Source organism: Lolium perenne, chromosome 4 (genome assembly GCF_019359855.2).
Source record: "Lolium perenne isolate Kyuss_39 chromosome 4, Kyuss_2.0, whole genome shotgun sequence".
Classification (NCBI taxonomy): Eukaryota; Viridiplantae; Streptophyta; class Magnoliopsida; order Poales; family Poaceae; genus Lolium; species Lolium perenne.
The window spans coordinates 21,558,356-21,583,698 of NC_067247.2; the positions used below are offsets into that span (position 1 = coordinate 21,558,356).

The following is a 25,343-nucleotide window of genomic DNA, read 5'->3' on the forward strand; positions in this document are numbered from 1 at the left end:
GCCTGTGTATCTCAGATCTCCCTCATGTCTGCGCGAGATGAAAGTATTTGACGAGGTGGTTCTCCTGGTGCTGCGTACGGGCGGACGGTACGGGCGGGGTCCCCCATACTGGTGCTCGCTAAACACTCGGATGCCCGTCCTCGCATTCCCCTTCGGCCCAGACAGGTGGTTAAGTGCTTAGATGGTTTTTATCACATCAAAATAGTATAAAATGGTAGTTTTTGTTGATATTTCACCATTGCATTAATATTTAGAGATTCTGCGTAAACAAGCATAAAAGATGGACATAAGCGCTGTAAAATGCAAAAATCCTATTGCTACACAAGGACATCTATATAAAATAACCGTTTTTAATAGAAAAAGGGCGTCCTTTAGGGGAGGACGCCCAGCTTCACTTCGTGCACTGACAAGTGGCGCAACCTGGTACGTTCGGAGCCCCCCGCACATCATTCCCAGCGCGACACGTGGTGAGCGTGGAGTAGGTCGCTGCGTGGCTTTTCCCTTCTTTTCTAAGATTCAAATACGAAAAATGAAATATCTTGCAAACCGAGTATCCAAATAAAGTTCCGTTTTCACGGCTGTGCTAGTCGCGCCGAGATCTACAAAAATAGATCCCATCTTGATAGGTTTGGACAAACTTTTATTTTGCACTGCCTTTCATGCCTCGGTTGCACTGTCTTAGGTCGTTTTGCACTGCGCGGTGTCCTGGAAGTGCACCGCAGTGCACTGCTTTTTGTACCATGTTGCACTGCCTTGGGTCCTTTTGTATCCCACGGTGTCCTAACAGTGCACCGCTCGTGCACATGCCTTTTTGGTACCACGTTGCACTGCATTAGGTCGTTTTTGCACGGCGCGGTGTCCTACCCATGCACTGCCTTTTTGTATGGCGCTGCACTGCCTTGGATTGCTTTGCACCGCGCAGGGGTCCTCGGAGTGCACCGTCCGTGCACTGCCTTTTTGTACGGCACTGCACTACCTTTGTTCTCTTTTTGCACAACGTGGGGTCATGGCAGTGCAACGCCATAGTAGCACGTGCACTGCCTTCTACTATGGCGTTGCACTGCCTTGGATCGCTTTGCACCGCGCAGGGTCCTCAGAGTGCACCGCCCGTGTACTGCCTTCTGGTACGGCGTTGCACTGTCTTGGATCGCTTGCACCGCGTAGGGTCCTCCGAGTGTACCGCACGTGCACTGCCTCTTTGTACGAGGTGGTGCACTGCTTTTTTGTACGGCTTTGCACTGCCTTTATTCTCTTTTTGCACTGCGAAGGGTCCTTACAGTGCATCGCCTAGGCTCTTATTTTTTTTGTATCACGTTGAACTGCCTTGGATCGCTTTTGCACCGCGCGGTGTCCTGGCAGTGCATTGCTCGCGTTGCACTGTTTTTTTTAATGACGTGAGGTAGGTAGACGTGGAGACTGTTTTAAATGTGGGGTAGTTGGACGCGGGGACAAACTACTGCAGCGCAGCCACGTGTCAAGCGCGGAGCGACCCCGCGAGCCATCCCGCGCGCTGGCGCGGAGCGCAGCGCGCGCTCGCGTCCTAGTCGCTCTCAAAAATAACAGAGTAAAAACACTCTAAAAATACACTCATCAACTTGCCAAAGCTATACTCTTGCTCGTCCCCGAGCAAGATGAAAGCTTAACAAACAGAGTCATCTTTGTTCATGAAGCCTGAGTCGTTAAAATAAGTGAGGCATTTTTAAGAACAAAAATTACTATAGAACTAACAAATGAACTCCATCATACTATTCGCATATTCAAATGACTTAAAGGTCTCCACACTTTTTATATTTGATAACTAACAAATGAACTTCATCATTTGTGAAATTTTATATTTACTCCCTACGTCCACAAATAAGTGTACATGCGGGGTTTTCAAGATAAATTATGGGGTGGGGTAAAAAATACATTTGGAAGATGCAAATCAATATCTCTCCTCTATAATTCTTTCACCTCCAATGAGCTAAGTGCATGTAGAAATCAAGAAAAACATGTGATGAGTATTATTGGGTTTGATTTCCGTACGATGAGAGAGAAATATTTTTTGCTACTTTAATGTGCATTGAAAATATAGAATTATACTTTTTTGTGGATAAAATTTTGAGCTAGATGTATAATTATTTATGAATGGAGGAAGTATAGTTCAAGTAAGATTAATAGGGGGACCCAGATAGGAGCACCCCGGGTTTTACAAGATGTGCCTGGATTATTGGGCTGAACAGCGACCCCGCATCTTCATCATGCAGCTGAAGCAGCACGACTCTGCTTCCGCAAATTCTGGCCGTGAGCCTTCAACTCGACTCGAACGTGTGGGAAAGTGTCGTGTACCCAGACACGGAGTACGTTGGAGGAAGAAGCTAGAAACACCACGTGCACACGCTCACGAAACGAGAAGACGCAGCAGTAGTCCAGTCGGCAGAAGATCCAACCGTTGCTTCGCTCCCCAATACCTGCATCGCACCAAGCCCGCCACCACGCGCATGCGCCACACCTGTCAAAAGAACCGCCTCTGCTCCTGCATCTGCATCCGCGTGCGCGTGCCACCATAAATATCCACACCCCTCCGTCTCCGTCACCTGCAGTCGATGACGATGCTTTCTTCCTCTCATCAGCACCAGCACACCATAGCCAGGAAACAACACCAAACAATCAACTTATATGCATGAATTTTTCAGATCTCACAGGATTCCGGGGGCAGCTGCACAGGGGTGTTCCTATCTATCTGCCGTTCGCGGAGGATCGATCGATACAGGTTTGTCACTGTCAACACACGACGCAATTGGTTTTCTTAGGCTGTAGTAGTAATTGCTGCAAGGCTGCTGTTGCCCTTTGTTTGTCGCTGCTTGCATCTCCCATCTCCAGCTTATTCTTCACCATGGCCTCACTCTGCTCATGTATCCTGCAGACGCCAGCCAGCTACCTCTCAGGAGCGACCTCTGCCAGGCAACCCGATGAACAGCTCCGTCTCCACCTCCATTTCATCCTTCTCCTGCTCCGGCTGAGGATGACTCTGCTCCGCTGCCGCCACCGCCACTGGAGCCGCAGCTGCAGCTGCAGCCAGCTGTTCCTCGTTCTTGCGCTGCAGAGAAATACTCAAATTAGACACATGATCATACTTCAGATGTGTTGGTACGTAGCATCTGCAGTCTGAACCGGCATATGCACATAGGATATCACACGAGGATACGAGGTGCGTCTTCATCTTCAGTCCAGTAACAGTAACATACTAACTTTCAAGCAGACAAATCAATCGTTGATCTTTACCTGGCCCTGTAGATCTTCGTTCTCCTTGCGCAGCGTTACCTCCTGCTCGACGCCGATACAGGAAAAACGAACAACGGTGTATGAAACTGATATTTTTGTGATTTCAGGTTTCTGTAGCACAACAAGGTGGTGACGTTACTACCTTCTGTTTCAGCTTAGCGAGCTGCTCTTCAAAGAGCCGTGCCTGGAATGCAAGATAAGCAAGTACCGTTACATTGTCGTCTCAGCCTCTGTGCATATGTGGATTCATTGTTGGCTAGAATCGAATGTAGAGTGGCGAATAGCTAACCTTTATAGCTCTGATGCTAACAAGGCTTTTCTCAATCTTGACCTCTAAGCTTTGCAGTTCTTCAATAGCGCATTCTTCCAAATTACAACCCAGAAGTTTCCTGCATCTCAACAGCACTAGATGGTCACACACGGTTTTTCGCTAGTACACGCTACCGGTCTCCTGAAAACCGAAATGGTTACCTTTTGTAAGCATCAAGTGCTTCAAGCTTCTTTGACAAACCCTCAGCATCAGCTTTTATTTTCTGCGACAGAGATCATGTAACTCTTGAAATTGTCAAATTAAAAACAATCGCTAGGTGTACCATCAATCAGGTATATTTATATCCAGAGTCCTCATGCTAAGCATGGGACTGAAACGTAGTTCCATAGTACGTTTGGAATAATTTAAATTCAAAATATGTGATAATTCCTCGGACATGAAATATTTTTCAGAACTTGTGATTGTTCTGAAAAGTTTAGCTATGCTAACTCAACGCCAGTGCTTCAGTCCATGGTGGTTTTAGCATTTCAGTACAAGCAGCATCTATTCTGAGTATTTGGAAATGGCAGCAAACCAATTTGAGCATTGAAGACATATATAGGTTACTAAATACCAAGTTGCTGGCTATCTTAAACTTTCAGTGAAGAGAAAAACTTGTTACAAAACAAGATAAGTATTCCCATACTTAATTTTTGTAACCAAATGTGACACAAAATTAGTATGCCAATAAGCGCAGACCTATATACCTCTATATCTTGTTGTACCGTCTGGCTTCTGATGTTGTCCTTTGTGCTTGTTTTATAGCGTTCAATTGTTCTCTGCATGCTGATTCCAAATACAAATGTGAAGACATGTCAGAATAATATAACACAGCTCGATCCATTGGAGAAAAATGTAGCTATATTTCATCCAGTAGTCCAAAATATTTGGTGGGTCCTTCCTATGGTTTCGTGAATATAGATAGAATTTGTTATGGACTAGAAAAAACGTACACTAATTACAAAAAAAAACAAATGTTGAACATCAGCTATACATCATTTTATAGCTCCAATCTATTGGATATATGCAAGAGCTCAGCATCAATGTTAGGCATAATATCTAGGACTTGTGCATAGGTGTATACTTTGAAAAACACTTACGGAGTGCCATGTATTGACACAAAGCTGTGGGGATGAGTAATTAAACGTCTGATACGTCGACCTTTTCCTTAAGAGAGTATTGAAAACAATGTTAGTGTATTTGTTTTGAATTCTGCATATCTTTAGCAGTCACCGCAGAACTTGTCCAACTGACGGATATGCTACAGTGTAGTTTTTCAACAGCATGAGAAAAATCAAGTGTGATTCTAGTCTGGTAGACAGTAGATTTTTGGGCTACTCGCTTCTGAACTCTAGAATAATTACTTAGCCCCATTGTATGTACTTCTATCAACCAGTGTGATGACAGAGCACAACTTCATGAGCGGATGGTTTTGATTGTTAGTGACATAATTTCAATGGTAATTTAATTTTAAAAAACAAGAATAACCTACTCAGTTCAGTTTGTAATGCAGAAAATTCACCAGCTAGTGACATAGCTAGCTCAGTTCAGTACTACCTCCGTCCCAGTTCATAGGGCTTACGCGTATCCCAAGATTATCAATTTGTCCAACATAATATCAATTGTACAATATAAAAATTATATCATTCAAAAGTAGAACATGTGAGTTTTCTAATGATATATATTTTGTATTATATATGTTGTATTACCATTGTCAAATTTACGACCTAGGAATACGCGTAAGCCCTATGAACTGGGACGGAGGGAGTAGTATTACTAAAGCACGGCCATTCTTACAAACTAAAAGCACTACAACATAATTAGGTCATTGCAAGAAATGAAAAGAAAATGTTGGACATAGTAGTGGTTTTCTCAGTGTGTCTACACTTAAAGTTGTAGGTTCCAGAAATTTAAAATAAGAAAATATTTAAAAATGAAAATTTTGACTTAACAAAATACAGAATCTTTATGTTTGATTATATGTGTTTTTAAGAGTCAGAAACTAGATTGCGGCATTTTTAATGACCCCACACATCATACAATAGTAATAATATGAAAAATGCATTGGAAGGTCCAATGTGATTTTCTGTCCAATAGTATTCATGTATATTGCGAGATATACCAAAAGTGTGTAAGTACCAAGGCGCGATGAAACATGCAAGACAAATGAAAACAAATTTGTTTAAGGCAAAACGTTTTCAAAGAAACACAAAAAGATCATCATGGCCCACGCACAAGTATTCTCAAACCTTCTATGCGCTTGAATCATATTAATCAAAACATCTCATGTGATTGTCATAAGTAGGGGTAATCCACCAAGAGGTGAACCATATTCTACAAGCATTGGCCGCAAAGGAGGCACACAGTGGGATAGGTTGAGCACATTTAGAACGAAACCGACCCGAGAAGCAGTTTTTTGGTTGGAGTCCGGTTCTTGTTTTTCATGTTTCCCCCATTGACATCCCCCCTCCACCACAATATCTCTAGACCTAGTTGGCACCAAGAGTGTGCCAGTAACCAAGCAAAGCATCCAACACTCAGAGTAAGATTCTTGGTCTTGTTCTTCTACATCGGTCTTTTTGTACTATATATATAGCTCAATGCTCATGGGTAAAAATGTATTGCGTAAAGCACATTCGTCAGATATTTGGTCTTGATATTGATTAAACCGAAGTTTCTAGAAACCTAAAGATTGAACAAAAAATGTCAACCCCTGTACTAGGATGCCGAAGCCCTCTCTCCCCGCCATTTGTACTAAATTTGCTTAGTTGAGATTTTCACCAACGTCCTTATACAATTTGGAGAATAGGGAGAACTCATATTTCTCATCAATCTCGGCATCCTTATCCCATAAAATCATGGGTACTGGATAAATATCTTGCTGCACCATCTAGCTTATGCCTTATATCTTTTGCTGGATATTCCCCAAGAATAAAAATTCCTTTGATCCGAAATGTAGTTCTTTTTTTGCCTAATAATATGATAACAGACAGGGATTTCTACACTCTCAATCCACTTTCTCATGTTATTCTAGTAGAGTGTATCATAAATTTCTAGAGGGTGAGTCAATGGTGACCCCAAGAAATGAGAAATGTGTTGTCTACCATGAATTTTAGGTTTTAGGGGTGAAGTGTATGTGCTAACTCTAGGTTGGTTGTTTTCTAGAGGGTGTTCTATTTAGTCTACTACCTTTGGATGCACATTTTTGGGTACTTCCAAACACTCCATCTTTTCTTTGAACGAAAGATTGTAGTTTTGATTTGGAGCCACCAAGTGTTCAAGCATAGTACTTGTTGGGGTTATGGCAACTAATTTTTTTCATGACCGTCTAGCCAATCTACCAAGTTTTCGTTGCAAACCGCAATAACCAAAGATCATGATTCCAAATTCTAGCGCATCATGCACCCACGAGGATTTGCAAAAACAGTTGACTAGTGACTCTTTCCAAGGGTATTACATGTCACTCCGCCATAATGTGTACTTGTTAACCTATAGTGAATAATAGCAGGAGTAGGTTTCCGCCACTATCGTGGAACCTGAACTTGGGTAACTCATGTGATCACCATCCCGAACATACACCCTCCTTACGCCCTAATTCTCCCCTTGTCGTGAGCTACCACCCGATTCCACAACAGTTGGCACCCACCATGGGGCAAAAGGCGTTTGGAGTCATGTTCAACTTGATCAACAATTAACCACGAAAAAATCATCCCGAGACTGGGAAACTTGGGACTCGACATCAGCACTAACACTCGTGTGCAGCTGGTCGGATATTTTCAGTGGCCTTCCATGGCGGCTTCACCCCTGTCCTGAAGGTATTGTGGATTCTCGAGGCCTTTCAAACAGGCCAAGACCTCTTGGTTTGGTTCGCTGTTAGTACTTCCAAGAAAGTACCTATCCTGCTTTGCTTGTTTAAATTTTGAACCTGTTAGGTACCACAAAATCTTATAGGAATCTAAAAACACATGTCTTCCTCATGTACAATTGAATTTACAATTGCCTATATATAGCTGCTCTTGCCCCCTTGGGAGGCAAAGAAAAATCATCTAAATATTTACTTGAGATCTTTGGTGCTTTGAGTGATTCCTTTGGCACTGCAAGGGATCAAGATCCAACTCAAGACCATGTATTGTTAACTTTTAAAGGGTGTGTGCTTGGAAGCGTTTGTGAAGAACGAAGATAACCTAAATCATGGAAGAGCAACCTCTCGTGGTTGAGAATGTACAAGAAAGTACCAATCCTGCCTTGCTTGTTCAAATTTGAACTTGTTAAGTACCACCATCAAATCTTCTAGGAATCTAAAAAACATATTTCTGAATTTACAAACTTGCCTATATATACCTGCCCTTGCCCCCTTGGGAGGCGAAGGGAAAATCACCTACATATTTACTTGAGATCTTTGGTGCTTCGAGTGATTTCTTTGGCACTCCGGGGATTCAAGATCCAACTAAAGACCATCTATTGTTATATTTTAAAGGCGTGTGCTTGGAACCCCTTGCGTTTGTGAAGAACAAAGATCGCCTAAATTATGGGAAGAGTTACCTCTCATGGTTGAGCATGTACTTAATGTCCTAGCTAAAGGAGGGATATGAGGTTCTTGGTTGTCGAGGATTTTGTGTCGTGTCTCCAATGAGGACCTAGGAATGCACCAACAATCCGAACCTCGATTCTACATCCTTGTATTTGTAATTGAGCTCATCAACTTTACAGTCTTTTATTGGGTACCTTTGTTGCATGCTTAGAGTATTTGTAGCCAACACGTTGAAAAAACCTTGTAAAGTTGACAACCTCCCCTAGAATTTTACAATCACCAACTCACTCTCCTCTAAATGATAGTTGTTGTCTTACAAGTACTTCATGATACATTGCATGTTCCCACAAACATAAAAGTTTAGTATGTGACTACATGTTGCTCAACTATATCTTGAGGCTTTGTACATACTATGTTTATCTAGACTTAGACACCGACTTAGAAAAACAATAAGGAGATGAGAGTCGAAATTATTTAGTGTTTGTTTTTTCTATTTGTTCATTTACTATATCATGCAAAGCTACCATGGAGCCAAATATTCTTTTTGATGTTTCTCTTCTAGTGGTTTGTTTTCACATAAAATTACCAAAGCTAAATTTTGTCCTTGTTTACATGATCAATATGTTCCCACAAATGCATACTCCCTCCGTCCACAAATAAGTGGACGTGCGGGATTTTCAAGGTAGATTAGCAAAAGGAGAGAAAAATTGCATTGGGAAGATGCAACTAACATCTCTCTCTTCTTTAATTATTTCACCTCCAATAGGCTAAGTGCATGTATAAAATTAAGATAACATGTGTTGAATATTATTAGGTTTGATTTTCATGCAATGAGAAAGAAACAATTTTTGCTAATTTAATGTGCATTGGGAACATAGAAGTACACTCTTTCATGGACAAAGTTTAAAGCTAGATGTCCACTTATTTGAGGACGGAGGGAGTACTATTATGGATATTGAGTAGCAAATATCAAATTTTAATCTAAGTAGTTTAATTTTCCGATAAACAAGTGTGGTTTTTGAAGGCTTTGCAAGGAATCAATAGGTGGAAATCTAGTGCCAATAATATTCTTATAAGAATATACTAGAAGGGAAGATGAAGATCTTGAAAATATTTCTTGTAATTGTAACTTATTGCAGTATCAACTATGATAACTATGTTTTGTTGTTACTCACTTGAATTTGCAAGGCTAGGTGTTCTAGCTATGATCAACATAGCCATTAGTTTCTTCTAGTATCAATGTTGGAAACTAAAACATAACAATTGATAAGAGCACAACATTTTAACATACACTTATATGACAAATGTAAGAAAGTATTTTCTTTTTGGATAATAAAATTAACTATACACATAGTATAGTATTAAATATATAAATGTTACATTTGCACAATATACCATCATTTTGCTTATTGTGTTTTGTGTATAATTTTTTGTCAATTGCCAAAGATACAACCATTACAAGAAAAAGCCATGAAGTGGTGCATCGGACATATTTTCGGTTTGGCACATCAGCTCCATTTGTCTTAAGGCACATCTCCAACTGTTAATTCTGTCAAAACGGTGCCACCATAAGAACATAAAAAGGTTAAAAGTTAACAAATTACATGGCTTAATCTAGATAAGTAGTGGATAATACGAAAGCTCCAACCATCCATATTTAAGCCTAAGTAAATGTGTAGGAATACCACAATGTTCATTGCCACCGATTATATTTAGCTAGCTCCAAAATATTTTTATCATAGGAGGTTTGGATTAAACAGTTAGCGGAACCACTGATAGTACTCACATTTAGTCTTATGTGTCTCCATCATCTCATAACTCTTGCTAACAACCGCAATCAGAAATTTAGTTTGAAGAGCCATCCACAATTAGCTAAAAAAACACATGGCTTGTGCCTATAACTCATGGGGTCATAATCCTGACCACTTAGCCTCGAACAAGTTTTCTTCCTAGCCTAATGAGGCTTCCTTTCCATTCTCTTATTCTCCTGCAACATACCCCTCCAACCTCCTTTCCTATCACTGCATGAAGGAGATTTAGTTTCCAGCCCACATGGATGTCGTGCGTGAGGGAGATATAGGTTGGCCGCCACCACCACTATTTAGAGCCATCATGCTAGGGGACAAGAAGACCTAACATTAACACTACATTTGCACGAGTTGATGTCCTCATTTGGTAGCACCCATCAAGAGTATGTTCATTGCTAGACGAGTTAGCACCAATTAACTTGTAGCATTTTATTATTGGTACATCTGATTTACTTGATATGCATTTTCTATTTTGACAATGGTGATAAATGTGAGTTCTACCTTTATAACGAGGTTTTAGGATTTAGTAATCGGTAACAAATGCCCATTAGAACTTTTTATTCCAAAACGTGTGAAGTGCTAACACATGACTATTTCCTATAATAAGAAATTCTTGTGAAATTGCATATGTAGTATTTATCTGGCAAATGATGATATTCAATGTATATATGCAAATGGTACTAGAGTGTAGGGCTATATTGTCGATGCAACTGGCTAATACTTTTATATGTTCACATTCAACGCAAGTTGGGTTGTCTGCTTCACGTTATTATGTTATTCCAAAGTTCGGATGCCACCAAAATAATAAAATATTAATTTAGTCTGATCAATGATGTTAAGACCTTGTATATGACAATCAAACGCCTTAATTTCACATGATGTAAAGAGGAATTAGTAAAGATAACCTTTGTATTATGAACTTCATCTCCCTCAACATTTTGACATTTTGGTGTCTTGCTTAAAGCAATTTTCTAAAAGTGGCTTGCGTTGTGTGACAAATATTCTAACGGTGGTGGTGCTTTATTTGGTGGTATTACACAAGAAAACTTGTTGAACACCAGCGTGCTCACATCGACATGTGGTGGTATTGTGATTGTCATTCAATCAATGTGAACATTTGTTCTATGAACTTATGTCATTCAAGAAAACTTGATTTCGTATAAACCTTTTTACCTTTTTGATTTGTTTCAGCTGATACTTGGCCTCCGACGAGTTGATGACAAAGGATCATTTATTCTTCTGACTCTAAATGGAGCCAAATAAATACCTTTATTTTCATGAAAATTTGTCTGTAAGTCACATTCAAGATATGCCTCTAATATAAATCACTTAATTCACTTAATCATATGTTCTTACTTTCTTTTTTGTATTCGAGTCGAAGCACGGAAGTAATATAACATATTTTTACGTTGATACGGTAGGGAAAGCCCCTACGGAGTGATTTCTTTTTATTTATAAATGCCTAAGGCAAGCAACCAAGACAAGTTACCAACTACATCAAGGGGGGACGAAATGGGAAAGACAACATTGTAAGAAATACGTAAAGAGAACGGAAAACATATTCTTCATCTTTGAATGAACTTCTAGATGTGTTAAACTTACAATAAAATATGTTTTCCGTTCTCTTTACTTATTTCTAGAGAAAATATTCTAGATGTGTTAAACTTACAATAAAATATGTTCATGTTTGAATGAACTTCTAACTTTTTCTATAATTTTGGTGATTTTTTTTGAGATTAATGTGATTCACAAATATCATAATGAGAATGAATACGAAACATATTCTATGTGATGTATTGGCTGGCCCGAGTTTGGCTTACCATTTAGGTGGAATACGAAACATATTCTATGTGATGTATTGGCTGGCCCGAGTTTGGCTTACCCTAGAGTCGGTGAAGAGGTCGACGGGGTACAGATGGGCTCTGCAATTTCCATGGTGGCCTTGGCGTTGTCATTTGCTTCCGGGAAGAGCAATGAGAGGCAGCTGGAGTCGTAGTGCCGTCGGAGAGATGCAGTCGAGGAAGGGCGCATTATTTTGGTGCGAAATAATAGGGACCGAGGGCATCAGGAGGTGCACTGAGACAAAGACAAAATGATCTAGCAGAGACCAAAAAGAGGCAGCGGGAGCTTAGAGCGTGCCTAGTTCAGGACACGGCGACTGAACTGTCGGACTCTAGCAAGGAATAGCATTAGCCCGGCGGCACAATAGGGAGAGAAATGCGTAGGAGGAGGTGAGGATCTTATAGGATCAAACGAGGCAAGAAATAATAGCCAAAATCAACGGGAATCAAGCCGAAGTGAAATCATCACTCGAACGGGGCCACATCGGCCTCCCATCCTCGGTGAGGAACTGCGTGCTCCATCACCCTACTGTTGGTGCCCCGCGCAGCCTGATGGAGCGCTCACGAGCAGCGGTGCAGACCCGCTCTTGTTGTTGAACCTGGCGGAGCCAATGCTCCCGACGATGGCCACCGCGGCCAAGGATGGGATGTGTCCAGGAGGAGATAGAGAGAGAAGAGAAAGATGGAGAAAATATGAGGAGATTGAAGGTGGCAATGCATGGGGCCCAACCACGACGTGGTGTGCGAGTGCATGCCCAAATAATGATATCTAGTAGCGTGTGTTTTCTCGAGCATACTACCATTAATTCACTATTAGTAGCCCACCTAGTTTTAGCATGCTACTTCCCAGAGTCTTCCAGATCCATGCAGCTCGGCCCCTCCTCTCTTGTAGTCACTGGTGTCAAGTTAGGTGAGGGACCTACCCCTTATAGTAATAAGCCTCTATGGAAGTTCTTCACTCAGACGGTAGTTGGTTATATGCCAAGAAAATGGCGTGGGATCCCTTCGGCCGGATCCGATGCTAGCTCGTAGTTCTCCACTTTGTCGTAGAGCTTCGATGGGTGGAGCCGAAGGTGATGAGACGGGGAGCAATGGAGATTTCCATCAATAAGGCCAAAAAACTTTGTGGGTCTAGCATCTACGGTTGGAGCTCGGAGTCCTCTTTTTGAGCTCGTCGGGGAGACAAGGAAGAAAGGGGCTTCCTTGCTCCTGCTGGCCGGATCTACAGAAGGGGACCAACAATGCTTCAATAGGGAGCTTCCTCCCGACGGAGAGTCCGTCAAAAGGCAACCGCTCCCACCAGAGGCGTAGGTTATGGCTTCTTTTGGCCAGCGCCAAATGGACTACTAGAACCTCCAGCCTGCCATGCCATTTCAAAGCCCTCCGACTCTAGTGCAGCAGGCTCCCGCCTCCCCATCCCAAATGGTTTCGTTCCCGATGATGTTGAGGGTTGCTGCCCAAAGCTTCAGATCCATCGTGTTGGAGTTGGACTTGATCGCATTTTTCAGTTTACTTTAAGGCCCTAAGTGTGAAATGTAAGAGTTTGTGTGTATTTTTCTGTTTACTTGAGGCCTTATGTATAAGATGAACTTCCACCAACGAGAATTAATGAAGCTCTAGATCCTTTGGGACAGAAACAGATGCGTTTTCGCTAAGATATGTTGATTTCGCTGAATTTCATTTAGAAGCATACTTGTATCCCAGCCAAGAGGCAGTGGATGAAGAAATACCATCATGATGTTTGTTAATTTTTTTAGATATGTAGTTAATATAACGATCAAATTTGTTACTGCATCGCAATTGGCAGCATCCAAGTCATTTTGATCTATAATACTTAAGTAGCATGTGACTACTCATGTCGAGACACCGCATTTGTTGAACTCTTTCCCTATGCAACTGCATTTAAATTATTTTAGATGTGTTATTGGCAAAAAAAAATGCTCATCGATTTGCTCTTTGCAATTTGTAGAAACCAAATATATATAATCTCTTAAGAGGCAAGAAGCGTTTCGGTGCTCAAGATCAGTCGTACGTCTCAGGGCGACGAGATAGTTGATGATCATATGATTAGGTGCCTTGAAAGTGTGCACATCCACTTGGTGAATCATTCACAATGCAGGATGGAACAGAAGGTTGTGGGTGGCAATTCTATCACCCACGCGCTTGTTGTAGGTGTCCAAAAGATCAACACGAGCTTGGTACAAGCGGACAGATGAGCTAAAGATCTTTTGCACTCCGGTATCCAAGCATATGAGACACTAGCGGTTACTCAAGATCCCCATGCTCAGATGATATCGATTTTCAGCCTTACGATTATAAACATGATGACACGCTTACAAGCGCAATGACACTATTTTTTCACAAGAAGAGCTCAAAATTTATTTTAGGATAACTTCTGTTGCCGTGTGGAATTGACAATGATACATATTGTTGTCCTGTTATGTCATAACGTTTGAAATTGTTGTGTTGCTTGACGATATTTGCAAGCATCTGTTATTGTCGTCGTGGTGAACAGACAGATGCCATGGGATGGCTTAAGTTGGGGCCGAATGTGCGCTAGAGGATTCGGGGGAGGGTTTTGGTAAGGATGGGATGGATTCCGGATGCTTTCCTCAAGAACTTGGCCTTGGCCAGAGATAGAAGAAGAAGAACACAAGAACTATTTCCCCTTCAGATCTCTCTATTCCTTGATCATAAGAGGTTACCGGTTTCTGGATACAAGATAGCATATGACACATAACACGTACCCGCGCAAGGGGGTGATCCCTCTCCTTATATAGGGGAGAGGGTGGCTTACAGGGGAAGAAACCCTAGGAAACCCTAATGGCATCTTTGACTAGACAAACTACTTTATAAAGCCACTTTGGCTACCGGTGACGCCGGTATGTCTTTAATCAGGAGCGGTGACATCCTCCGGTACCTTTTACGTCATCATCTGCTTTAGACGTCAGGGCTTCGTTTAAAGCTGAAGTGCTTCGCTCATCCTTGTCCTCTAGCTCTTGAGAGAATCTTTGACCAACTTGCCGACGTGCTTCAGTGGGATCATGTCGGTACTCCGGCTTCTTTCATATTCCGGTATACCCTTCCGGGATACCGGTACACTTGTACTTGGCTCCAGTCAACTTAACTTAGCCTACCAGATCAACCTTTAATCCGGTACGTTTATGGTTAAACAGGGCAAGTTTGCCAGGCCTTTGGCCTACCGGGGGCCATTCCCCCGACATTAGTCCCCGAAGCTGGTATAGTCCGGCGGATCCTATCCGACGGACCATACCAGGTTCCTATTTCAAGCGTACCGGATTAATCCTTCCGGTTTCAAGTTTAACCTCCCGGCTTCTTTACCGGACTCACACTAGTATAACGTTCACGACAAAAGCTTCCGGTATCTTTCTCCGGTTGCTTCGCCGTCAAATCCTTCTCGGCGAAGTCGAGACTGTGGGAAACAGTGCCTGTCAGAGACATGCGCACTGTTTCTGACGCGCCATGCCAGGTTCCCATTCCAAATGTACCGGATTAATCCTTCCGGTTTCCATTTAAACTCATCCGGCTCCTTGCCGAACCCACTTAGCTAAACAACCATCATCGAACCTCTCCGGCTTCTTTCTGCCGGTTTCTTGGTCTTTAATGCTTGTCTCCCCGAAACTTGTGCCTGTCAGAGACATGGGCACTGTCAGAGACATGCGCACTGTACCTGGCGCGCCAGCGTCGGGCTTCAAATCCTTCGTCTCCAGCGCGCAGTTAATGTGGCGCACCGGATCCACGTGACCCTTCCGGAACTCGGGCCGCCGGTTCCGACAACGATTGTGTTGTGCTTGAGGTATTTACCTCACTTGCGTTATCTTGTGCTTTCTTAGTGGCGCCGGTTTCAGCTGACCGGTAACCCCCGGTGCTGGAGCACATGACTCCCATCGATGCCGAAGCAGGGGATCCCCCGGCCTCCAGAGTGCGTAAGGCTCCGGCTTCCGATGCCGGCAGCAGCGATGCTCCGGCTGCCAAGCGCTGGAAGGTATCGAGTTCTATTCCCTCAGGCCGGAAGAGGAAGAACCAGATGGCGGTCTCCTCCGGGTAAACCTCATCATCACAGCCTTCCGGTTTAGTGGTGCCATCGTACGTTTGTGTCTCGGGGCAACTGAAAGTTGCGCATTGGTGGTTCTTCCCTCATGATCCGGGGGCCAAAGCACCTTGGGCCTGGCGGTCCCTCGGACTCAATCATCTCGGATAAATAGACCCTGTCCAGCCTGTGCCTCGCATCCCGATCTGGCAGGCATCTTTCTCCGAGACGCTCCCCCAATGGGTTCCGGTAAGCTCGTTCCATTCCGGAATCGGCTTCATCATACCGGTTTGGCACCGTGACATTACCCCTTGCGTACCTTGGCGGCCTTTCGTCACCGGCATACGCCGCTCTGGGCGCGCGATAATTTTGCCCGGTCTCGCCTCTTCCGGCATCATTTTTTTTCCGGCATAGCCATTTTCGGCATACCTCGCCCCTTGGCTTTTTCTACCGGCATCATGTTGCCCGGCTTGTTGCTTTCCGGCCAGAACCGGATCATACACAGTCATCTGCTGTGCATTTGCATCTTTTTCTTTTCTCCTGTCCGGATAAGGGGACGAGGCCTGCCCGTGCGACTTGCTTCCGGCATTTCTTGCCGAACGCACGGATTGAGATGCCGCTTTGTTATTGCGTGCCATCTCTGCATTTTGTGCCTCAATTGTATCAAGTAGCTCTTTTACCCTAGCCTGCTGTTTGACCCGAAGCTGGTGCGGGTCAGCGGTATCAGCCGATGGGCCGTACCAGGTTCACTCAAACTCCATACCGGATTAGTTATTCCGGTATCTATTTTTACCGCTCCGAACATCGTCTGCGTTTTTCCAACGCAGGACCGCACCTACCCGGAACATTCATAACTTATCTGGTATCTTATGCCGGTTTTCACATGAAATCCGATGTATATACTCACAGTCCCCGAGTTTCGGGTTAAGCACGCAGTACTTGGCGCGAAACTTGCCAAAAAACCGGCATAGCCGGTCCCAGGGATTTCGGGTTAAGCCTGTGATGCACAGCGCGAAACTTGCCAATGGTTAGCTCTTGTTCTCATCTCCTTCTTTTACCGGCATCTTTTTCATACCGGCCTAGCCTTCTTGGGCTTTTGTCACTTACCGGTGTATAGCCTTCTTGGGCATATACCGGATTGGAATTTTGCCATCTTGGCATGTTTGACATTTTGCCCTCTTGGGCTTTTGTCACATACCGGTGTATAGTCTTCTTGGCGTATACCGGATTGGAATCTTGCCAGCTTGGCATGTTTGACATTTTGCCCTCTTGGGCTTTTGTCACATACCGGTGTATAGCCTTCTTGGCGTATACCGGATTGGAATTTTGCCATCTTGGCATGTTTGACATTTTGCCCTCTTGGGCTTTTGTCACATACCGGTGTATAGCCTTCTTGGCGTATACCGGATTGGAATTTTGCCATCTTGGCATGTTTGACATTTTGCCCTCTTGGGCTTTTGTCACATACCGGTGTATAGCCTTCTTGGCGTATACCGGATTGGAATTTTGCCATCTTGGCATGTTTGATATTTTGCCCTCTTGGGCTTTTGTCGCATACCGGTGTATAGCCTTCTTGGCGTATACCGAATTGGAATTTTGCCATCTTGGCATGTTTGACATTTTGCCCTCTTGGGCTTTTGTCACATACCGGTGTATAGCCTTCTTGGCGTATACCGGATTGGAATTTTGCCATCTTGGCATGTTTGACATTTTGCCCTCTTGGGCTTTGTCAGAATGATACTCGATGAGCCATGACAGTTGGCCACCCCAGATATGCAGTGATTTGATATAGTAGTCAATGCCACGTTACTTATGATATGATGTAGCTGGCTTTGGCATGATACTCTGGCCAACTGGAATAAACGGCGATCTGAGATATTAGATGGTGCCATGATAAACGGCGATCTGGGATATTAGATGATGCCATGATAAACGGCGATCTGGGATATTAGATGATGCCACGATAAACGGCGATCTGGGATATTAGGTAATGCCATGATACATGATGAGTTAAGAAAGCTAAATGTAGCGATGAATTCTCATCCGGGAATAGTTATGCCTAAAGACAAGGTTAGTCAATGCATGTACACCATAAAATTCTAACCTTAGTAGCAACTCTACGCATAAGAATGTCGGCCCGGCTTTGTTCGAGCCTCGCTGCGCCTGAGCAAGCCCCAGAAACACCTGCTACCGCCACTCAAGCCCCGAAGAGCTCATCTCCACTTTACCTGTGACAACTCTGTTCCTGTCTCATGAAAAACAACCTCGTGAAATCTTCCCGGTACGCCGGGTAGGATAATGTAATATACAGTTAAATCCTCTGTGCCTTGAACTAAACAGCTTTTAGGTCTTGTAAGCTTAGACTTGCTAAGTCCGGTGTGTTTTTAACTATGCTTGGTTTTCGTGAACCGCTATGTCAAGCACTCCGGGTTCAATCCCGAGTTCAATTTCTTGAACTTAGAGAAAAAACTTCGAGTAACTCGAAAATTTTGCAAAAAACCGGTATGGCCGGGGTTAGCTAAACTTTTATTCCGGATTGTTTGTTTTTTGCCTCTTTTTCGTTTTTCGCGTGCTTGGGACCTTCCGGTTTATCTTGCTTGCCATGAAGCCGGGTTTCGGACAGCAGCAAAGTCGAAGACTCCGGTAGGTTTAGCATATTACTAAACCGGAAAGAGAAAGCGTCCAACAACCAAACCGGCATACTGAAAAAAATAAACACATTGCATGCAATTTCGGTAGAGGCAGTCCCCGAGATTCATTCGAGGTGCCAGCATACTACTGATAGCAAATAAGGTACGAAAAAGAACTCCTTACATTACCGGGGTTGATAGCGATGGGCGTGGTCAACGAGCTCACGGCGGCCTGCAGTAGGGTTGCCGCCGGTGGCGCGGTATGGGCGCCGGGATGATCCCGTCGCGCTCCGTCGGAGGCTTTGCCATGCGCGTAGACTTCGTCTGTCCAGCGCCTTCTGCCGCAGCCTCCTTGCCGGCGTCAGCCGCACCAACCACCAGCACCTCTATGCTGCCGGCGGCGTGGCCGGTGCGAACTGCAGGTCTTGACGGGTCCGGAGCTAGCAGCACCGGCGAGAGGCACTGGCGCTCGGGGACGGTGCCGTAGTAGACGCGGAAACTGCCGAACTCGATGATGCTCCCGCTCCTGGGGAACTTACCGCCGTTGGCGAAGCAGCCAGTGTTGTCGTTGACGAAGTCCGTCGAGAGGACGCGGTCGACGAGCGCAGTGACCACACGCTCGCCGGAGATGGTGAGGAGGCCCGCCCGAATATGAACTCCAGCAAGCGCAGCTGCTGGCCCCACGGTGGGCGCCAACTGTCGTCGTGGTGAACAGACAGATGCCATGGGATGGCTTAAGTTGGGGCCGAATGTGCGCTAGAGGATTCGGGGGAGGGTTTTGGTAAGGATGGGATGGATTCCGGATGCTTTCCTCAAGAACTTGGCTTTGGCCAGAGGTAGAAGAAGAAGAACACAAGAATTATTTCCCCTTCAGATCTCTCTATTCCTTGATCATAAGAGGTTACCGGTTTCTGGATACAAGATAGCATATGACACATAACACGTACCCGCGCAAGGGGGTGATCCCTCTCCTTATATAGGGGAGAGGGTGGCTTACAGGGGAAGAAACCCTAGGAACCCTAATGGCATCTTTGACTAGACAAACTACTTTATAAAGCCACTTTGGCTACCGGTGACGCCGGTATGTCTTTAATCAAGAGCGGTGACATCCTCCGGTACCTTTTACGTCATCATCTGCTTTAGACGTCAGGGCTTCGTTTAAAGCTGAAGTGCTTCGCTCATCCTTGTCCTCTAGCTCTTGAGAGAATCTTTGACCAACTTACCGACGTGCTTCAGTGGGATCATGCCGGTACTCCGGCTTCTTTCATATTCCGGTATACCCTTCCGGGATACCGGTACACTTGTACTTGGCTCCAGTCAACTTAACTTAGCCTACCGGATCAACCTTTAATCCGGTACGTTTATGGTTAAACAGGGCAAGTTTGCCAGGCCTTTGGCCTACCGGGGCCCATTCCCCCGACAGTTATCTATATTATGCTTTTATGTAACTTATTGTTCTGTTGCATGACGATATTTGCAAGCATCTGTTATCTATATTATGCTTTTATGTAACTTATTATAGTATTTAAATGAAGCGGGCATGTTAAAATAGCATGCAAAGTCATCTGCACTGCCGAAGACCATAGAAGGAACTATTTATGCCGTGCATGGTAGTTCGAGCTAGCATACGCCTACCGCGGCAAGTAAGGTGCGATGTAGCTATGCACCAGGTTACAAAGGTGTGGTGATCTAATTTTCACGACATGTTTATTCCCAAGCCGCTTTTAAGCGCGTCCTAAAGAATTTCCACATCATTTAGGCATATAGCTCAGCTTATATAAGCATCACGTAGTACTTACGCTGGTAGTAGTGTATACGAGATTTCCAACATAGATGTGATGACTAGTACATGGCTCAGTGTGGGTATCGTCAACCAAGACACCGAGTCCTTTGGCAGGAGGGGTATGTGAGATCTAGCAAACAAGTAAATACTCCTATTTACATGACCGACCCGTGTACTCGAGGTACAAGTTGTAGCATATCTAGACAAACATACAAACTTAAGGCATCTCCAGCGGCCCGACGCATTCCGGTCACCAAAAGTGACCGTCTGCATCGGTTTGGGTTGGGCCACGGACACGAATTGGACTCCTAGCCACAATTGGCCATTTGCGTCGGGTGCCCCCACCCCGACGCATTTTAATGTAAATTGTTTTTTCATTTGTAATATAAGCATTTACATAGTGCCAAAAATAAGTAAAAAAGGCAACATAATAGCCCAAGATAACAATGGCGCCCGCCATGGCAGCCTAGTTGTCGTCGTCGATGAGGTCGATGCAGACCGGAGGCACCCAAGGCCATGGCCAATGCAAAGGTGGTTGCTGAGGCACCGGTGGCGTTGCTGGAGCGGGAGGAGGAGGCAGATGGGTCAGTGGCTTCCCTTGGGAAGGTGGCTACGGAGGCGGATGGGTCAGTGGCTTCCCTTGGGAAGGTGGCTACTGAGGCACGGAGGCCCGCAGTTGGACGGCGAGGCCATCCCATTGACTGAGGTCATCGAGCTCGCTGTTGGCAATGGCCATCTCCATGGCCTCGTCCTCCGTGAGGTTCATTGGTTGGAGTTCGTCCTCCTCCTCCTCTTTCGCGTCCTCCACCTCCTCGTCGAAGCGAGCGTAGCGCTCCTGGATGAAGTCCACGTTGCCTAGGTAACCCACACATCGGCGCAGGTCGAACTCCCACCTCTCGAAGGTGGACCAGTTGTAGGAGTCGAGGGCGAAGGCCGGATCGTCACCTAGATCTGGCGGGAGGATGAATCGATCTCGTACTGCCGTTGCCGTCCCTCGTGCGGCACCGGAGGCACCGGGACACTGAGGTGGTTGAGGTACCAGCCAACGCTCGGCATGCCCGCATCCCACCAAGGGACCGGCCGGTTCTCCTCGTACATCCGTTGGGCGTTCCACCGGCACGTATTGGCGGTTGCGTGGTGTTTTCTTCTTCTTGGCGCGAGAGAACCCGGCATCGGCGTCGTGCTTCGTCTTGCAGAACGGCCAGCCCTTTCCCATGGCGATATCGGTGGCAGTTGGACGTAGAAGAGGTGCAGGCAGACTGACCCTCTTTTAAAGGTCGGGCGGCGCCTTCAACTAGCGGGACACCCAAGCGTCGCTCGCGCCGACACTAGCACACTTGGAGATAGGACCGCGTCATTTACGCGGCTTGAGGAACCGAACCATTACTCGCGCACGGAAGACGAAACATACCAGGCAGACCTAATGGGCAATGAGGTGGACGCATGCCCCGCGCAGTTTTTCGTACCAGCGACAGGCCGGTCATTATACATCGGGCCGCTGGGCTGGGGTGTGCTGACCTATTTTTTGTCCGCGGACGCAAAAGGTTTTGCGTACCTTTGCGTCGGGCCGCTAGAGATGCCCGTAGAGCAAAATGCATATAATCATTAAAAATGATTGGAGCCCCGCAGGTCGGGAAAAATCACCTCCAAGCCACTCGGATGGGCTAACCCTAGATCGAATTGTTTCCGCCCTTCCCCTCACCGACTCCCTCTTCTTTCCACTTCTTGAGGTTGCTGCACGGCAAGATCTCACAACTATCGTTGCAGGTCGGAAGGGCTACTCGTGGTGAAGGCAACGCTTGTACAAACGGTGGGTGACTCCGATGGCGACGCGAGGAATGCGGGAGACCTGGTGTGAATTGATGGTCTGTATTCGAAGATCAACACAGTTGTATGGCTTGAAGAAGGGGTTGCTTGGCATCAATTCAGGGACGCCAATAAGCTGTGGGACTGCCTGAATAATGGATTTGGGTTCCCAGCGATATATCCGGAATTTTACGTTGCTAATGAAATTTCCTTTAGTTATATTATCCTGATAATTGGTATCATCATGATATTAGTCATTATCCTTATCAGAAAATTGTGTATCATTTACCCGGGTTAACCCTTTTTTATTAACAAGAAAAGAGAGAAGTATCAAAAAGTTGGTGCGAGTGAATGATTTATCAAGAGTGAAATCTAGGATGTCTAAAAAGAAATGCAAAGAATGCGAGAGAAAGGTAGAGATAATTTAACTAGCGTATAAACTCTAGACACAATTGTACATCAACCACTTGGGTCAATCCTTTTGGGGTAAAGAAAAGAGAGAAGTACAAGAAAGTCCAAAATGAGATAAGATCTAAGTTTATTTTGAGATGAGAAGCCTGAGAAGAAATCAGAATAATTAATGCTTTTTATATGCGAGATAAATTTTGAAACAATATGTGATAACCCCTTGCTTCCCCAGTTACAAGTTTGGTATGCCCAAAATTTATACTGGAGGTGCACCCTTTGTTTCCCATGTATCATTAGATGTACTCATAGTTCGTAAGATATACAAAAGCGCAAAAGGAAAATGGTAATTCTGTTGATATTGCATGCGATCAGCACGGGGAGGTATTAAGTACCCCCCTCGTATATTAGTCAGTCTTATTCCGAAACAGAGAGCGTTGTAAATTATCAATTGTATGTTAACTACAGCTCAAGCACACTTTTGGGCCGGCAAGTAGCCTATATATTTTCACTCAAAAATACAGAACAAGTCCTCCCTACGACCATTGTCTGCCGAGATCATCTGAATGATTTTTTGGCTCCCTAGTGGACGCCCTATGATCATGGAGATTGTTTGCATTGATTTTGGTCTGGCTTTTGGTTTGCAGGCGCATGATTCTAGAAAGGATCTAACCTACAAATGATAAATAGGCAGAAACTATGCTCATAATAGCATTACAAAGGGGATTCATCATCTTAGGAAAATGTTCATAGTTTGATTGGAACCGTACTGGGAAAACCTGGCAAGTTTAATCTTGATTTGGCTAAGATACCAACAGTAACTATACATGAATCTATTCTTCTGTCTCCCATAGAACACTAAGACGTACATTAAACACGGGCGTATTGAGAACAAGATCACTGCCGCTAAACCTTAATGACCACATATGTTGCCCTGAAATTCGTAATAACGTTTTTGGCTCCTAGTTTTTTTTTTTTCACAGTTTCAGTTCCTATGAAATCCAAAGCTCTGTCTAATTTATGTATGCATTGAAGTAGTCGGTTTAAATCTACCTGCGAGGATATAAGGCTGTTACAGTAGCAGCAACTGAACAATGAAAAATACTGGTGGAGTGTCGTTCCACAACTAATTGTCTGTAAAAGGGTGGTACTCTCTAAACAGTTCATAAGTACTGTTTCGATTCTGGAGTAGTACACCATATCGCATGCAACAGTTTTGTTTCTGGACAGCAAATTAAGTCACGGATTAACAGCCACACCCAAAACGAGGCAAACACAGTCTCATGGTCGGCCTGAAAAACGATGTTCAGACAAGATATAGTGCGTCCCAGGTAATTCTAGCTTGGCCAATACTGGTACCAGCAGCAGCGGCATAATTTTTGGCTTTCTTTGGTCACAAAATCTCTTTTTAGCCAATAAACTACTTCTAGCAGCTGCATAGTTTTTGGCTTTCGTTGGTCACAAATTATCATCCGATTGGCCAATACTACTACTACTGCTAGCAGCAGCATAGATTTTGGCTTTCTTTACGTCTACTGATTAATTTACAAAAATAGGCCAATAGGGAATGAGTAGCCTACATGTACTAACTGTCCTCCAATCCTGAAACCACTTTAAAGTTTAGCCCAATTCGCAGCGATAGCCGGACGTACGGAGGGAGATTTTTACAAGTAATATAGGACGTGTTCGCAGGAACCGATGCAAGATTCTAGCAGAGATATTGGGGAGTGGATGGTAGCAGCAGGAAGTGGTCGAGCAGTTATGCATCTGCACAGTATACTAGACTAGAGATAGAGGCTTCCTCCCCATTGGGGGAGGGCCATTGGGCACAGCACGCGCGCGAGCAGGCTACTGGCCGGCGAGCTGCTAGCCTGCTACATGAGTTGGCGCGGCGCTAAAGATCCATCGGGTTTTATTTTTGGCAGGCTTTGGGGATAAACAAATCGATCCCAACAATAGTAAAGAAAGACACGGCAAATTAAGTAGAGAGCGGGAGGGAAGGGGGTACCTGGCGCTTGCGAATTCGTAGAGCCTGCCGCGTGGGGAGAAGAGGATGAGGGCGACCTCGGCGTCGCAGAGGACGGAGAGCTCGAAGGCCTTCTTGAGCAGGCCGCCGCGGCGCTTGGAGAAGGTGACCTGGCGGCTGGTGGCGTTCTCTATCCGCTTCATCTGCGTCTTCCCCCGCACCATCCTTCCTTGCGAAGTTCCGATGGATCCCAAATCCGGAAATCCTCCTCTGGCCTGATCGGTGCGGCTGTGGTGGTGGTGGTGGTGGTGAGAGGGAAAGAAGAAGGAGAAGTGAGAGAGTTATCCCAATTGGGGCGGCGCAGGCAGGGCGAAAAGTGGAAACCCGGGGGAGGAGGAAGGGGATCTAAGCTAGCTAGGACGGCAAATGGAGACTCACCAAAAATGGCAAGGGAGGCGCGGTGAGATGATGAGATGGTGGTGGTGTAGGGTTCGGCCGTAGCTGCTGCTGCCGCTGCTCCTTGCCCGCTCCTCGGCTTTCCTTTTTGGTCCCTGATGGCGTTGCCGTGACGCTGTAGCGAGACGCGAGTGGGTGGTGGTGGAGAGGGCAAATCGGCCGGAGGAAAATGGAAATTTCTTTGTGCTCGTGGTGGGGAAGGCCAGGGTCGGTGGCCCTGCCGGCCGTTTTTATGGGGCGAGTGGAGGTGGGCAAGAAACGGCAATATTTCCCATACGGGGAAAATGGATTTTCTCCATCCCCGGAAGCGAAGCGGCCCCCCCACCAGCCACCGCGCCCATTGGCTGTCTGAATGATTTGTAAGAGCATCTCTAGCGGGGCGACGTAACGGATGCTGACCTACTGTTTGCGCCCGCACGGACGAAAAATACGCCTGGACTCTGTTCCAGCGGGGTGACACATAGTGACCAAGCCGTCCGCAGCGATGTAAAC

General features: G+C 45.0%; 1 protein-coding gene and 1 long non-coding RNA gene across 3 annotated transcripts; one reads left to right on the forward strand and one right to left on the reverse strand.

The window, feature by feature from the left end:
- Positions 1–2,632: 2,632 nt before the first annotated feature.
- On the reverse strand, positions 2,633–25,054 carry LOC127291874 (MADS-box transcription factor 50). Of its 2 annotated transcripts, XM_051321194.2 has the most exons (8): positions 24,834–25,054; positions 24,438–24,683; positions 4,282–4,360; positions 3,736–3,797; positions 3,554–3,653; positions 3,407–3,448; positions 3,265–3,306; positions 2,633–3,079 (listed from the first exon to the last, which is right to left on the reverse strand). In XM_051321194.2, the coding sequence occupies exons 2-8, from the start codon at positions 24,617–24,619 to the stop codon at positions 2,924–2,926; spliced, it is 663 nt and encodes a 220-aa protein (XP_051177154.1). In that variant the 5' UTR covers positions 24,620–24,683; positions 24,834–25,054; the 3' UTR covers positions 2,633–2,923. The 2 variants fall into 2 exon arrangements, with proteins under 2 accessions (XP_051177154.1, XP_051177153.1); XM_051321193.2 differs by having other exon boundaries at positions 24,438–25,054.
- On the forward strand, positions 3,054–3,774 carry LOC127291875 (uncharacterized). The gene is made up of 2 exons (XR_011742391.1): positions 3,054–3,190; positions 3,372–3,774. It is a non-coding gene; the product is annotated as an uncharacterized lncRNA (long non-coding RNA).
- Positions 25,055–25,343: the final 289 nt, after the last annotated feature.

Coding starts and splice junctions, on each gene's coding strand:
- LOC127291874 (XM_051321194.2), bottom strand. CDS start 24,619: ATGGTGCGGGGGAAGACGCAGATGAAGCGGATAGAGAACGCCACCAGC. Junction 3,654..3,735: donor GCACTTGATGCTTACAAAAG/GTAACCATTTCG, acceptor GTTGAGATGCAG/GAAACTTCTGGGTTGTAATT. Junction 3,080..3,264: donor ACGAAGATCTACAGGGCCAG/GTAAAGATCAAC, acceptor ATTTCTCTGCAG/CGCAAGAACGAGGAACAGCT.